The sequence below is a fragment of the Mustela putorius genome, unplaced genomic scaffold, assembly GCF_011764305.1.
Source record: "Mustela putorius furo isolate JIRA1106 unplaced genomic scaffold, ASM1176430v1.1 tig00003909_pilon_pilon_pilon, whole genome shotgun sequence".
Lineage (NCBI taxonomy): Eukaryota > Metazoa > Chordata > Mammalia > Carnivora > Mustelidae > Mustela > Mustela putorius.
Window position 1 is genome coordinate 15,727,511 of NW_025422057.1, and position 16,139 is coordinate 15,743,649.

Consider the following 16,139-nt stretch of genomic DNA (forward strand, 5'->3'; position numbering starts at 1 on the left):
AAACCATTTTAGGGGCACCTGGGTGGCTCAGTGGGTTAAGCCTCTGCCTTCGGCTCAGGTCATGATCCCGGGGTCCTGGGATTGAGCCCCGCATCGGGCTCTCTGCTCAGCAGGGAGCCTTCTTCCTCCTCTCTCTCTCTCTGCCTGCTTCTCTGTCTACTTGTGATATCTCTCTCTCTGTCAAATAAATAAATAAAATCTTTTTAAAAAAATAAAAAAACATTTTAATGTGAACATTCTAGTACATTCACGAGGTTGTACAGCCACAACCTCTATCTGGTTCCAAAACATTTTCATCACCCCGAAAGAAAACTCCCAAGCCCATAGAGCAGCCCCTCCCCATTCCCACCTCCCAGCCCCTGGCAACTACCAGTCTGCTGTCCATCTCTGCATATGTATGGATTCTGACTATTTCATATAAATGGAATATATAAAATGAAACAAGATGGGATCGGGAGGGAGACAAAGCATAAGAGACTCTTAATCCCACAAAACAAGCTGAGGGTTGCTGGGGGGAGAGGGGTATGGAGAGGGTGGTTGGGTTATGGACATTGGGGAGGGTATGTGCTCTGGTGAGTGCTGTGAAGTGTGTAAGCCTGATGATTTACAGACCTGTACCCCTGGGGCCAAAAATACATTCTATGTTAATAAAAAATAACAATTTAAATAGTAAAAATAAATAAATAAATGGAAGTGCCCCTTTGCGCCTGTCTTCTCCCACTTAGCATAATGTTTTCAAGGTTCACACAGGTTGTAGCATGTATCAGTACTCCATTCCTTTTTGTGGCTGAATAATATTCCATTATGTGGATAGAATACACAATTTGTTCATCCAGTCATCTGTGAGTGAACCGTTCGGTCATCTCCATCTTTTGGCTGTTGTGCATAGTGTTGCTGTGCACGTGCATGGACGAGTATTGGTCTGAGCCCCTGTTTTTAATTCATCTGAGGCCTGGTACAATTTTAAGAGGCGTTGTACAAGGTCTATCTCAAATCTCAAAGGCAGTGGCTACCAAATTTTCTGATTCTCCCCCAGAAACTGTTGGGTTGGTATCCACTAATGTTCACCATGTGGCAGGCTGAATGCCACCGAATGGCCCCAGGTGGCAGCCTTCATCTGGGGCACCTGCCTGCTTCCTCTCCTACTCTTCCTTCCCTCCTCTCTTCTACCTGTTTTCCTCCTCCATTGGTGGCCATAACTTGAGCAGAGAACTACTTAGTCCTGCTGGGAGAAGTCTGACCCCCCGTTTTCTCCACCTTGTCCAGCAGAGTATCCATAGTCCTGAGGACTCGGATTTTGAACTTCAGACACGTTAGTTCTGTCTTCCTGCACAAATTCAGGTAACAGTGCCCTTTTGAGGGATGGCTCAGGGATCAAGCAATGTTTACAAGGCATGTCTGGATTATGCACTGTAAGCAGAAAGAAGAAGCGCTCCAAGCCCACAGAAAAATGTGGGCGGAGCCGTGTGCTAGGTGCAAAGTCATTCACTCTGTCCTGGGGGAGGCCCCATGGGAACCACTGAGGCTTTGGCTGGAACTCCTCACCCATGTAAGCTGGAAATCGACCTCCTTGAGGCTTCCATGGGACCACAGGCTTTTCCAAGAGCATCCCATGATGAGGCAGGATTGGGCTTTGTTTCCATGACTCTCCAACTTCCTCTTGCTGTCCTGGTGGCATTTTTAGTCAAGAGGGAATCCTACTTTTGATCTCCGGTGAATCCCTGGGATGTGTGCATATCATCAGAAATGATGCTGAGTAGCCACATGAAGCAAATACAGCCTGGCAGTGCAGGGGAAGGGCCTGAAAAGCCGTGAACCTTTCGGTCTATCCTTTGCCAGCTGGGCTTTTGAAATTGTTAGTTGGGAATTTGGCCGTTGTGACTCTGCTTATTAGGATGGTGGTTTATTCCATGAATATAGCCCATCTCCATTTTTTAGCTGTGGTTCTGAAAACACAGACGTGGGCCTGTGTGTACACACATACATGGAGTTCTCCTTGATAGGACCTTAAACCTGAAAACGAGAGCAAATGACAAAATAGTGCTAATGTTTTAAACTAATATTTTTTATTTCCTATCAAAGAATCTCATCACATCTCCAGGGAATACAAGCATGTTATCATTTTTCTTTATGATTTATTTGAGAGAGAGAGAGAGAGAAAGAGAGAGCAGGGGAAGGATCCAAAGGAAAGGGAAAGGAGACTCGGTGCCAAGCACAGAACCCAGCGCAGGGCTTGATCCCACAACCCTAAGATCACGACATGAGCTGAAATCAGATACTCCACTGACTGAGCCAGCCAGGTGCCCCAGCGTGTTAGAATTTTTATTTCTAGTTCAGAGAGTGGAAGAGTAGTCGTTCAGGAGTTTCTTATGCAAGGCGGTGGACACCATGTTTAAGCAGATGTTCAGGTTCCCAACTTGTAATCAGTTTTCAATATCCTTTCCAAAGTACATGTTCTGTTCCATATATGCATAGTCTCCGGTATCTGGCATCCTCACTGTGTGTAAGGGTGTAAGGCTCCCATATCATTCACTGTGTTGCAAACAGGTCCTGGGGAACCCAATGGGAAATAAGGCCTGCTGGAACCACTCTCAAGTCCGGTGCTGAGTGCTGTGTCATGTTCATGGGCCATTCAAAGCCATATTCCAAAGGCAACTGGCAGAGATTCTCAGACTCTCCATTCTAATGCTTTTGGGGTGCAGGTCTGGGTTGGTATCAAGTCCATGATAGACTGTCTTCGGTTTCTTTGATGTTTATCAACCTGCCAAGCAGCACTAGCCATGAGGTTCCTACTTAGTGATTTCATAGTTAATGGAGAGGAAAGTCAACAATCTGGCTCCTTTTAATTTTCCATTCAGATCCTGGTCATGAATATGGGAAATACCCACACACGTACACATACACAATACTAGTTGAAGGAAAGGACTTCCTGACCTTGAGAATGCATAACTCCTAACAGAATTCTGTGAGTACTGGTTTAGAGGTTAGAATGGGAAGTTTCAAATGTGTAAATGGTCCATATTTATAAAAATTATGAGCAATGTAACTGAAATTCCTTACGTATATATATGTGACACACAGTTTTAAAAGAAGGAAAGGTAAGATTTAGAGGACTCGGATAAAGGCTTGTTGCCAGGCCTGCCTTCTACTTTCCTGATGAAGGCTGATAACCTGTTGCTATTATAGCCTACGAAACTTGTTGTTGCACAGTATTGTTTTCCAAAGACAACACGGACCTTCACTTAAAATAGCAGGTTCCAGTCTGTTCTGGCTTGTGGTGTTTCCATCGTGGCCATCAAGATAGCAAAGGGAGCAGCTGACCTAAGCCGGGACATGAGCTATTATGGAAAAGTCTGGCTCAAGGTTAAATATTTAAGCAGCACATAACCTTTGAAAATAATTCATTTTTAGTGATTTGAGATATGAATTACTTATAGCATTGAGACCCCCTTTTGCCATAGACTGGCAAGTATCTTGTACCTGCATGAACATTCCCCCCCAACCCCAAGGCCAATATTTATCTCGTGACCTCATATTGTTTTTTTGGCTAATGGTGGCCTGGAATTTCAGAAGTCAGAATGCGCTTTTGAGAAGTGCTTAGCCCAACATGTTTGCAGATTTCACAGTGTGTTTTTGTCCTTCTCTTCCCTTTTGTATGGTGACCCTGCACCCGACATGATAAAAAAGAACTTGGTGACTTGGTTTCAACTAAAAACAAAACAAAACAAAAACAACAACAACAACAACAACAACCAAACAAAAAAACTGGACTGTGGACAGTCAATATTTGTCAACTCATAAAGGTCTGATTTGGAACCTGACCACACTGAGCAGCACGATAAAAGGATGTCAACATTCAACCACAACCACTTGTTAGATTGACATTCCTATCACTACTAGGGTGATGTGGCCTTTCTGGTCAAGGAAAGGTTTTCAAATACCCAAATCCTTTACATCTTAAAGACCTTAAAACTCTAGGCCAACTCTTACTAAAATAATAATAATAATAATAACATAAAGAGAGTCTAGATTTTTTTTCATCTATAGGTTGCAAACTGGAAGTCCTACAGAAAAGGCCAGGTCAGTTTCAAAGTGACACCAGGGAGCAATGGACATTTAGACTCTGCGGAGAGGTAGGAACCCTAGCAAACTGGAAATATCTGTCCTGTGTGAAGTTGGCAACCACCACACGCCTCCAAACTGTTATTCCCATGAGGGAATCCATGTGTCCAAGGCTGAGCTGACATGGGTTGAAGGCTTGTGTCAAAGGCAGCTTGTTAACCTGGGAGAATCAGCTCGCTTTCCTCTTGTGTCCTTTCTTTCCCTCTTGTTTGGATAGAACAAGATAGAACAAGATAGACTTCTCCTGCTTGGATAGAACAGCTATTCTCCTGCACCATTTTATCCCACAGTGAAGGAGAAATCCACGTCCCGTAGGAAGAGTTGAATGTCAAGATCTGGCATCATTAAATTCAGGATCTCAAGTGAGCCAAACTCTGGAACTTAAATTTGGTTTTGGTTTTGTTCTTTTTTTTTTTTAAATCTTGAAGCTCTTTGGTCCGAGTCCTGGCCAGGGGTAAAGGGCCTCTCGTTAACGTACTATTTAAAGGACACCACTTGAATATTTTACAGGGTGTCCAAAGTCTAACTCTACGTTCTAATAATAATGATCTAAATATGAAACAATTTTGCTTCTGTTTATTTTTCATCCCCCGTGCACAGCCATGACCCTGTGCACTAATCTCCGGTAATAACAACTAGAGTTTTTGTTTCCTTATTATTTTTTGAAAAGGATTCCAGGGAAACCTGGAATTTGCTGGAGCTTATATGAGCAATAGTTTAAATACTGAAACCTGTTTCCTTTTTATTCTTAATTTTTAATTTTTTTTTTCAGCAAAGTAAGGAAATACTCAGAAGTGACTCAAAATCCCTGGAGACATTTTATAACATCCCAGGATGGAGCAAGCATCAATTGCAGGAGGAAAGTCTCCCTCTGGTCCCTTTTACAATTTACAAGACAATGTTTTATTATTATTATTAATATGTATTATTTATTTGCACAACAATTCTCTACTTTCACAGTCTTCCCTCTCCAGTGAACACCTCGTGCTCCCTTGCCATCCTGGTTCTTTTTGCCCATTGATAACAGAAGAGATGATCATCAGAAAGCCAAACCCATGGGTGGAGGTTGGGTTCAGAGAAGCTCTGTGAGCTGCAGAGTTGAGCACATGTGCCCTTGAGAACATAAGATTCCCACTGTGCGGCTAATTGGACACTGTTTCCCCGCTTGGCTGTGTGCAAAGCTGATGTCCGCCCAGGGTCCAGTATCCTGGGGGGAAAGTGAAGCGTTTGCATCAGTCTCGAAGGTCCCTCCGGCTGTTCGATGTTCTGTGATCTGTAAAATGCAGATAATCCCTGCCCTCCCAGGTTAGCAGGAGCCCTGAGAGTGGGTGGAGAGAACCCACAGGCCAGACCTTTCCAAAGTTAAAAGCTGAATAGTAACTATAATAATGGTAATGGTAATGGGATGGTGAGGACGGAACCACAGAGACCAAAATGCCTTCCCCGGGGGCTGATGATGGGCCTCGCCTGTTTGTTGAGGGGAAGAGGAAATGCAGGTTACTGCATGCGTGAGAACAGACACTGAGTGTATATACACTCAGGAGGGTGGGTATTGCCAACCACCCATTCTACAGATGAAGACACTGAAACCCATGGCTTACCTAACCTGCCCGATGCCCCTCAGCTCCATGTCAGAGCTGGATTTCCACTCCAGGTCTCTTTGCTTCCCAAGTCCTTGACTGTTGGGAAATGCACGATTTGTATATGCAACAGACCAAAGCACAGGTGGGACAGACCGGTGAACAGCCTTGTTTTTTTCCTTTCATTACTTGTATCATCTTTGATCAGAGTTCCCTTTCCCACCCTTAATCCCATCGTAGGCAGATCCGCAGCTGTCCGGTCACCTTCAGCTCCTCGGAATCCCCGACTGGATCCTCCTGTCCGTTTCAGAGCTACAGTCTGGCCCCGCTCAGATCCGACCCCAAGTAGAGACTGACAGTGGACATGACATCTTCTTCCCTCTTTCTTTACCTCCTTCCTGTCCTGTGGCTCCTTTGTGGGCCAGTCAGGGACAAGAGGGATTGGAAGTAGAAGGGATGAGGTGTTAGGAACCTGGCACTGTCACGCTGCTCTCTCAGCTAACACTGGCTGGAGACATTTCTTATGGGGGTGCACGTCGAGTTCCTTGACAAAAGCATGCATTTTCAGGTTAACCTCTGGCAACAAACTCCCCCACCTCCCCCAGCCTCAGGTCCTGCTCCTTGTAGCCTCCTACCCTCTTCCTAACGAAGTCCCCAAGCCTCAGCAGGCAACTTTCTCCGGTGGGTTCGTTCTAGATGCTTGGGCGTGAGTACCCGCTACAAGACTTCAGTGCATCCCGCAGTGAGCCAAACGGTGGAAGTGAAGGCCAGTCTCTCTCCATCCTCTCCTTCGGCTTCCATTTGGGGTGGGGCCGGGAGACTCCAACCGGCTTCCTGCCTTCCAAATCTTCCGAATTCAGCAGGCTCTAGATTTTTCTGGTTATGAATGCTTCCAAGGTGTAGGATATTCCAATGAGTTTGTTCCAAGAACTCTAACGCCAAGCTTCTCTTGGACCCGTAGACGTGCTAGGACCTGAGCTTCCCCACTCAGTAAACTTCTAGGTCCTTCCTCTCAGGGTCCTTTAATCCCTGTCACAGCAGCGGGGAGAGAACACCCCCACCCTCCCGCTGTGTGGACAGCTCCCTGCTAACTCCCCCCATGCACTTGCAGATTTCTGATTTTAGAAGTAGGTAGGAAATGGGGGTTGGTAATCATCAGGAGAACCTACTGGTTTTTTGCAAAGTCCTCAAGGATATTCCTGGCATCCTTCTTTAGGAGATGGAATATTTATTCGACCTGGTTTTCTTTTCTAGAGCTCCATGTCCTCTGTCCTCTTCTCTGGAGAGGCATCCTCACAGAGTAAGACATCTTTTGGGCCCTACTTTTCCCAAGTGAGAAATTCTTAAAAGGCAAAAATCATTGTCAAGGAGAAAATAGGTGTCAGTCTGATAGGACCTTAAGTGCTGCCCAAGTGCAGACATCTTTCTCAGCTTGGGAACACAAGTTTTCTCACTGAGAGCCATTTGTCACCTTTTTCAACTTCAATACTTTCAAAGCCCAGGTGTTCATGACCTGACGCCCCCCTCCAAAAAAAAAAAAAAAAAAAAAAAAAAAAAGGAGACAGTCAAGATCGCTGTTCTCAAGGGTATTTGTGGCCTTAGAACAAAGTGATACAAATATGGAACCAGATGTGTCATTAGATATTAGTTTAACTCAGGCATAATTCACCAAATTCCTGCTCCTCTCTTAGCTCTTGGTGCCACAAATGAAAGGCTTGAGGGAAAGTGTTTATGGTTGTTGTGTTTTTCTCTTCTCACATCTGGTGATTCTTTGTTTTCGGTGGAATACTGGCAAGTTGCTAGAAGGTTTGATTTCCTTGATGCTGATGCTGCTCCGTTGTCACCGACTTCCGACTTCGGCAATAATTCCAGCGCCAATCGCCAGCTTTCTATATTTACCGGCAGCTGCTTCAGTGATGTGGAAACAATTTTCTCAACAGCTGAAAACCATGAAGATACAGAGTGGGACATTTTGTTCTTTATACGAGAGCTTAGTTGGGATGAGCAAGGGAGGAGTGAACGACCCAGCACGAATCTTTTTGTCTCTGCATCTTTTCCAGTTTTCCCAGCATGACATCAGGCTTACGTGGAGAATTGAGGGTTTTGTCCAGAAAGGAATGAGTGGGCAGCCTCTGCAGCATATGCCAGAATAGTTTGTTTCAGCCAGTGGGACCGGTATTCTACCTTCTAGGAGGTGGTCTTTGATTTGCTTGGTTTATGTCTAAAGGTTTGGGAGGAAGGAGGCTCATCTCCATCTCTGCTTCTGCCTCACTTTACCGGCTGCCTCGCTCTAGACATTCAGCATTCGGTGAAGGCTTCTCTGTAAACCATTGTCGAAGTCAGTTGTAGAACATCTGCCATCCATAGGACGCTGCAGGGCACAGAGGAGTTGAGAAGTGTGGGACACCACCGGTGTCCAGACGGCAGGCATTCTGACCATATGACTGAATAGTAAACGGTCCCCTCTCTATAAAGCCCTTACGTGGTGCCTGGTTCATCCAAAAGCCTCAGTGCAGAATGGTCAGAGAAGTTGCTGTCGCTCTCAAATTGTGTCTCAGCTGCTTTCAAAGCTCTGGGATATCTGGGCATTCAAGACTTACCATCCAGAAATGGGGCGTCTAGTCCTAGCTCTGCTCCCACCAAAGAAAGGTAGAGCCACACTGAGAGGCTAACATGGACCAGGCATTCTAAGTATTATGCAAAGCATGTCACAGCTGGCATTTCACACATGAAGAAGAGGGGATTCAGAGACGGTAACTTGCCCAAATTAACCCTGGGGTCCTAATTCCAAAGCCTGGGCTCTTACCATCCCCAGGCCGTCCATCTCCCTAGATCTCAGCACTGTGCAGGGAGAGACCCCATATGGCTCTTCCAACCCTCCTGAGCCCTACTGTTTTCAGTATCTAAAATCGAAAGCCATCTCTAAAATTTATTTTCTGACTGAAAAAAAAAAAAACAAAAACTACCAACCGACATCTTCCTTATTATTTTAAGTCTTTACTGCCACCTAGTGGACATGATCTAATCAGAAAAACGGAAAAAAAAATTAGTTCAACGTGGATTAGAAATTGTTAATTCAAAAAAAAATTGTCAATTCACCTTACTGATCCCATGCTCCTAACCTTTAAAAATTGTATGTATGAGCAAATATCATGGCCTTCCACTTACTCAACTTAGAGTAAACTACCAGGTGTGATATCCCCTTTATAAAGATTTTTGTTGAGATGCTGGGAAACATAAACTCTAGTTAAAAAAAAAAACTACATAATGCTTTGTGATCATATAATACACATTCAGCTAATAATGGGCAATACTTACAGAAATCTTAATCTGCAATAATTTAGAACTTGTATAGCAATTATATTTTTAACTTTATAAATATTTGCTTTTTTTTTTTACATTCTTGTGATAACAAAAAAATAATTCAAACAACACAGAAGACACAAAATAAAAAGTCCTCCTTCACAGAGAAAAGTATCTTAAGAGTTTCAGGTTTTTTGGTTTTTTTTTTTTTTCAAGAAATGTGTTGTTTCCTATACAAGCATGTGTGCAAATACTTATATAGCCTTTACTGTTTTTTTCTAAATTAGCTTATGCTACATACACTGTTCCATAGGTTACTTTTTTTTTAAACTTAATCTATTTTGAACACTTTTCCATGTCAGCACACAAACTGACCTCATTCTTTTTAACAATACATACTATTCCTGTATTCCAGATTCTACCATAATTGATGTAACCAGATCCTCAGTAAGGCCCCATTGGCTCTTTTCAGTTTTGTTGTTACAGAAGTGCTGTAGGAAATGAATTTATTTTCCTCAGGGAATACATACATGGGCACATGGCACACATGCGCGCGCACACACACACAAACTTTTGAAATTGTTTTGTAGACTAAAATCTTACACAGGAAATTGCTGGATCTAAAGGTATATTGATTGATACCCACTGACCAAAGTTCACCAGAAACACGCCTGTAGTCAAAAAAAAAAAAAAAGGGAAAGAAAAATAGTGAAATTAATGTAAGCCGCAGCAAGGGAAAACAGCAGGGGAGTCATGGTGAGTCTCTCTGGAGGAAACGTCATAGGATGGGAGTATTTGGTGGGTGGTATTAAGGGGGAGCCTAGGCAGCAGGAGCCCTTCTGGGCAGGGTGCTGTCAAGACACAGGAACAGGTCTGTGGTTGTGCATCTCACCAAGTTTTTCTAGGAGGAGAAAAGAGTTGAAGTAGGGCGTGGAGTGTCACTGGTAAAGAAGCAGCAGTCACACATGTGGTCGGAAGAGGGGGGTGTTTCATCATTCTGTGCGCCGACTGGCCTGGTCTGGGCGTTGCTATATTCCGTGAGTGTTTCTTCTAATCTGCAAGGACACGACCGACGGCCAACCTCCCGGCAAAGCTGGGTTTCGTTTGCTCAGCTGCGTTGATTTTAACTGTCCGTGGATGTTTATGTTGCTTTCCAAAAAGGTTGCATTAATTTACATTCTTCTGGGTTCTTTTAAGTACTCAACTTCCTAACAACAAGGTATTTAATCATGAGAATAACGGCGATTATAATAATAGGAAATGTTTATAGGGCCACTTCCCATGTGCCAGCCTCACTGCTAACCATTACTTCATTGAATCCTCATTGGAGGTTTGAGACAGGCACTCATAAGGCCCCAGCTTTCATAAGAGGAAACCAAGGCTTAGAAGGGGGGAGAACTGGCCTGGGTCACGTGGCGGGCCAACAAGTTGTTGAGCTGGGCTGGGACCCAGGAACCAGGCCAGCTCCTTCCAGAGCCCACACCCTTTACCGCAAAGAAACACTTTCTCCTTCATCTGCCTCATAGGAGCCTGCCACGGAGAATTTAAAGCTAAGGAATTAAGAGCTATTCAATTGGTGGTCATGCATCTTCAAAAGTCCGGTTTAGGATGATAAGGCAGGAAGGTCCCATGAACAAAAATGAGATTCACGGGCGGCTTCCCAGGTGTCCCATATATATCGTTGGGTGTGGCATTTAGCACGCCATGCTCAACTACTCGCATGTGCCCTCAATTCATAGAAGCCTCGGAGAGCTTCCCAAAGATCACAGCCAGGACAGCATAATGAAATGTTCTGTGGGCCAGCTGGAGCTCGGGGGGGTATGTCAGTCACCACCAAGGCGATGAACGGAGGAAGGCCATCCATCCCCTGGATCCACTGGGGTCCCTGAAGCTCCCAAGCTGTGTGAAACTAAGAAAGACAGGATGCAGGGAAAGGAGTGGAAGGACATGGTGCCTAAGTAACTATTTGTTGGGTGCAGGCGGGCGCACACCGGGGTTCAGAGCCGGGCTTCGTGCTTGGATTTTGCAGAACAAATGGGGAGTAACGGCGAGTGGCTGCTCTTTTCCAGACTGTGCCGGCTGCGGGAGAGACATCAAGAACGGGCAGGCGCTGCTGGCCCTGGACAAGCAGTGGCACCTGGGGTGCTTCAAGTGCAAGTCCTGCGGGAAAGTTCTCACCGGGGAGTACATCAGCAAGTAAGGCTGGGGCCCCACCCCCACCCCCCCACGGGACAGAATGACAGACAGACGCATCCCACCCTCAGTGCGAACTTCTGCTGTACAACTTCTTTAGTTTTCTTAAAAGGAATTTTCTTCTGAGGCTGTCGCCATAGTCTGCCTACAATACCTTTGATGAAGTGGGAATCCTTGCCTCATTCAGCAATTAGCAAAGCTGACATAATGTCGCACTAGCTGTTGTCATCCATTAAGCATTTAGTCATTTTACTTTCCCTAATTTTTTTTTTCCTACTTGGAAATAGGAAACCTTTGACCACTTTCTAGGTATTGAACGTATTTGTAGACACCCCCCCACACACACACACCCTAAAGGAAACCACACAGGGTCTAAGCACGGAACCCATTAGAACCAACGCACCAAACAACCTGCCAGGAATGGGTTCCTGTTAGAGTCGATGCGGGCGCAGATAACAGCTGGAAGAGGGAAGTGGTGGTGGTGGTGCTTTAATGCGGCTTGGAGAAGCCAGTTGCAGTGCTTACCTTTTGAGTTAAGGAAATGAGAAGGGGGGATCCAGTGGCAGTGAGGGACAATTTTCCCCCCTAAACCTTACTATGATTCAAAAAATGTTCTCCAGGGCGCCTGGATGGCTCAGTGGTTAAGCTGCTGCCTTCGGCTCAGGTCATGATCTCAGGGTCCTGGGATCGAGTCCCGCATCGGGCTCTCTGCTCAGCGGGGAGCCTGCTTCCTCCTCTCTCTCTCTGCCTGCCTCTCTGCCTACTTGTGATTTCTCTCTGTCAAATAGATAAATAAAAATCTTTAAAAAAAAAATGTTCTCCAACCAGGTAAATTATCTCAGCTATTAAAAAAAAAATTAAGGGAGGGGCGCCTGGGTGGCTCAGTGGGTTAAGCCGCTGCCTTCGGCTCAGGTCATGATCTCAGGGTCCTGGGATCGAGTCCCGCATCGGGCTCTCTGCTCAGCAGGGAGCCTGTTTCCTCCTCTCTCTCTCTCTCTGCCTGCCTCTCTGCCTACTTGTGATCTCTCTCTGTCAAATAAATAAATAAAACCTTTAAAAAAAAAAATTAAGGGAATTTAATTTAAAAATAGAGTGAAAAAACAACCGCAAAAGTAGCACGGACCCCACCCCCTGGAAATCCAATTCCATACGTAGGGGAGAAGCCAAAACACCTGAAGGAAGAAACTTCACAGGTGATTTCTGACACGCAGCCAAGGAAAGAAGAGACAGGAAAGTGCCCGGATGTTAAACTAGCCCAGTAGGCTGTGTGGGAGTAGGTAACTGGGCTTTCTGCAGTGCTGCTTTTTGGGTTTTCCCCTCAATGGCACACCTAGAAGACTACATGTTTACTGTCCTTTGAGGTAAAAGAAGGAGGTTTTGAGAGGCTGGATGAGAAGGCCCTGTGCCCCTCGGGCTTCCTGAGGGTGGAGGACACAGCGTCTCAGCGCTGCCGGGAGGGCCTTGCATGTGAGCTCAAGGAAGCTGTGAGGGGAAGGTGACCTTGGGGCCTCCTCAAAGGAGGGTGAACACCGCCACCACATCTGAAGCCCATCTGGCTTGGGGGGAAGAGGGAATGGTGCCCATGTTTTGCTGTTTGAGACAACAGGGAAGCAGCAGTGGTAATCATGTGGTGATTTGGCTGTAATTTCTGTGTAGCCCAGAGAACCACAGCCCTCTGTCCACATCGTTTGGGTCCCTGCGTTGTGATCATGTCTGACCAGGTCCCCAGGCATGCGAATGCTGGGCGGGGGAGAAGCCCGGCCTGCTTCCATTCTGTGAAGAAGGGCTTCGAGAAATAGGGTCCTGGTGTCTTCCCTGCTCCTCAGCCCCCTCTCAGGAGCTGAACAGCCTTCTGTGTTGCAGGGATGGCGCTCCGTACTGTGAAAAGGACTACCAGGGGCTCTTCGGGGTGAAATGCGAGGCCTGTCACCAGTTTATCACAGGGAAAGTCCTGGAGGTAAGTGGCTGCGGTCAAAGCTACTGTCATTTTCCTCAGAAGTCGTCAGAAACACAAAAGAGGCTCTTATTCCATTTTTTTTTTTTTCATCTTCACCTCTGTAGGAAGGAGAGTAATTGTCAGTGACGGCTTTCTCAGGGATTTAACCTGCGGGGCCGTCTCCAGAGGCAGTTTTTACTCAATGTTCACGCGCAACTGGAATGATGGAGAATTTACCAAAAGTGATAAGGGGACGATGAGTTATTATGGAGAAGGAAGGGTTACATGAGACTATTTTTAGATGTCAGAGATAGGAAGTGAAGAGTGTGTTAGAGCCACGTGTGTGCCTGCGTGTGAGAACTGTGCACACGTGTGTGTGCCTCTGTGGGAGTGCGCACGTATGTGCGTGTGCACGTACGTGTGAGAGCGTACAGACTCGCGGGGCAGGAGCTCAGCAGTGAAGCAAAGGAGGGGCGGGTGAAAGGTGAAGGCAGACACTTCCCACCCTTAAAAAAAACCACATCCTGTGTGACCCAGAACACCCGGTGGGCCGGGCTGAGCCACCACCGGGTGCAGGTGTGACTCTCATGCCACCAAGCCCGGTTCCTGCTTTCTCAGCAGCGGCCCCGCCAGCGGCTGCCTCCTGTGGAATGAGGGGCCAGAATTCAGAGGGAGTCACTGCTTCACCTTACCCCGGCCTGAGGGGCGTTAACCAGATCTGATTTAAAAAAAAAAAAGAAAAGAAAAGAAAAGGAAAAAAAACACAATTACCTCATATCCGTCCCACATTTCAGGGTGGAGAATGTGTCATGGGCAGAGGTAAGTCAGGACGCCCAGCAGCTGGGAAGGCGACCAACAGGTCCTACAGCTTCCACAGACACCAGGGCACCGACGCCACATCAGCCATTCAAACCTCCCAGCAGGGCGTGTTTCAGAGACACCGGGCATAGATCTGACGGGCCCCCACGTGTCTGTGGGCAGCTTCTGTGGGCTTCACAGCAAGGTCTAGCACAGCTTTCCTAACCCCATGGCAAGCTCGGGGCTGCCTTTCTTTCCAGGAGATGTAGAAGGGCCAGTGTCGGCTCTGTGCTAGGACCTGGTATAGCTACCTGGATTTGGGAGTGACTGCTACAGGCAGTTGTCTTTGACCCAGGGGTAGGGGCCTCCAGGAAGCAGGAGTGACCTCCAGAGAGGCCCAAGGGTGAGGACAAGCAAAGCAGAAACAAGTCATTTGGGCAAGAGTGCAGGTATGAGAGGTGATGCTGGGGCCCGCGACCGGTCAGAGCACGAGGACTTTGAGAGTCACACTCAGGACTTGGGCCTTTATCCTAAGAATGGCGGGAAGCCGTTGAAGTGACTAGTTAGAGTCAAGCGTGGCAGGATCACATCGCTGTGTGAAGAATGCACGGGGCGGCGCCTGAGTGGATCAACCTGTTAGGCATCCAGCTCCTGGTTTTGGCTCAGGTCATGATCTCAGGGTGGTGTTGAGCTCTGCGCTCAGCTCAGAGTCTGCTTGACATTCTCTCTCCCTGTCTCTCTGCCCCTCCTGCTCGTGCTTTCTCATTCTCTCTCTGATATAAATAAATAAATCTTTTTAAAAAAAACAACACACGGGAGTCCTCAGATACACGCAGACCTACATCCACGGCTGCTCTGTTCCCAACAGCCAGAGACAGAAACAACCCAGTGTCCACGTGTGGACGAATGGACGAAAAAATGTGGATATAAAGACAAGGAATAACCCTCAGTCTTAAAAAGGATGGAATTCTGACACCTGCTACCACAGGGGTGAACCTCGAGAAATTATGCTAAGGGGAAGGGGCCAGGCACAAAGAAAGGGCTGTGTGCGGTTTGCTTCCATTTAGAAGAAACATCCAGAAGAGGTAAACCCGCAGAGACAGAAAGCAGACTGATGATTGTGTGGAGTTGGGGCCAAGGGGTCAGGAAACAGGGTTAAGTGCTCATCAGTCCCCAATGGGAGCGAGCGGCGGCGTGTTTTGGAACAAGATAGAGGCAGTAAATGCACGACATTGTGACTGTCCTCAGTGCTGCAGAATGATTCATGTTTAAAGGGTTAATTTTATGGGATGTGAATTTTACTTCAAATTTCTTTAAAAATGGTTGGAAAGGGGGTGAGGGTAGAGACAGGAGACTCTTGCGGAGCTCAGGGCACAGAACAGTAGGAGCTTTGGGGGAGGGGTATGGTGACCAGAGAGGTGGACGCACCCTCTTCACACAGTTGGCTAGAAGGAGTTTTCATGGCCTTTTCAGTGGTTTTAAGAGTTGGCCCAGGGGTGCCTGGATGACTCAAATGGTTAAGCGTCTGCCTTCGGCTCAGGTCATGATATCAGGGTCCTGGGATTGAACCCTGCATCTGGCTCCCTGCTCAGCAGAGAGCCTACCTCTCCCTCTCCCTCTGCTGCTTCCCCTGCCTGTGCACTTGCTCTCTGTCAAATAAATCTTAAAAAAAAAAAAAAAAGTTGGCCCAAATGTGGTCAGTGCTGGGTTTTTGGCCCTTGGTGAAGCACCCCAGAGGGCATCATGAAGTCCAGGTGGTCAGACCACAACATTCAGTGCGGTGGTCGGTGCTCCCCACCTATCCTCTGAATGTCTCTCTCCCGCCCCAGAGCTCAGGAGGGGGTGGGGCACAGCATTTCCTTTGGGGTTCCCCAGTTTGATCTGTATAAGACTGAAATAAGCCCGCTGAATTGGGAGCAAGGAGGAAATTGCATTTTAAAACAATAATAATAAACTATCAGAACCATCTCCCAGATGTCTGGCTGGAGGAAAAGTGGTGGGAAGGCACCCACCCTAGCCCCCAGATTTGAGCCAGCCACATTTACAGAAGGCGCGGATCGAAACAGCTGATTCAGTCCACGGGTGGAACTATGTTCTTCAAAAAGACTTGGGGAGGCAGCAGGCAGAGGGGTGCTGTTGGTGACCTAGGATTTTGTTTAACTGCTCTGAGCAGGAATGCATAAAATATACCAGATCCAAGAACATGA

The 16,139-nt window shown here is 46.7% G+C and overlaps 1 protein-coding gene across 22 annotated transcripts in view; it reads left to right on the forward strand.

Annotated features, from left to right (window-relative positions):
• ABLIM1 (actin binding LIM protein 1) overlaps nucleotides 1–16,139 on the forward strand; it is a 300,318-nt gene that overhangs the window by 179,753 nt on the left and 104,426 nt on the right. For all 22 annotated transcript variants that reach the window (XM_004763809.3, XM_004763811.3, XM_004763805.3 and 19 more), the window contains exons 5-6: nucleotides 11,075–11,201; nucleotides 13,062–13,155. In XM_004763809.3, the coding sequence (XP_004763866.1) occupies nucleotides 11,075–11,201; nucleotides 13,062–13,155 (221 nt within the window). The remainder of the gene's footprint in view (nucleotides 1–11,074; nucleotides 11,202–13,061; nucleotides 13,156–16,139) is intronic.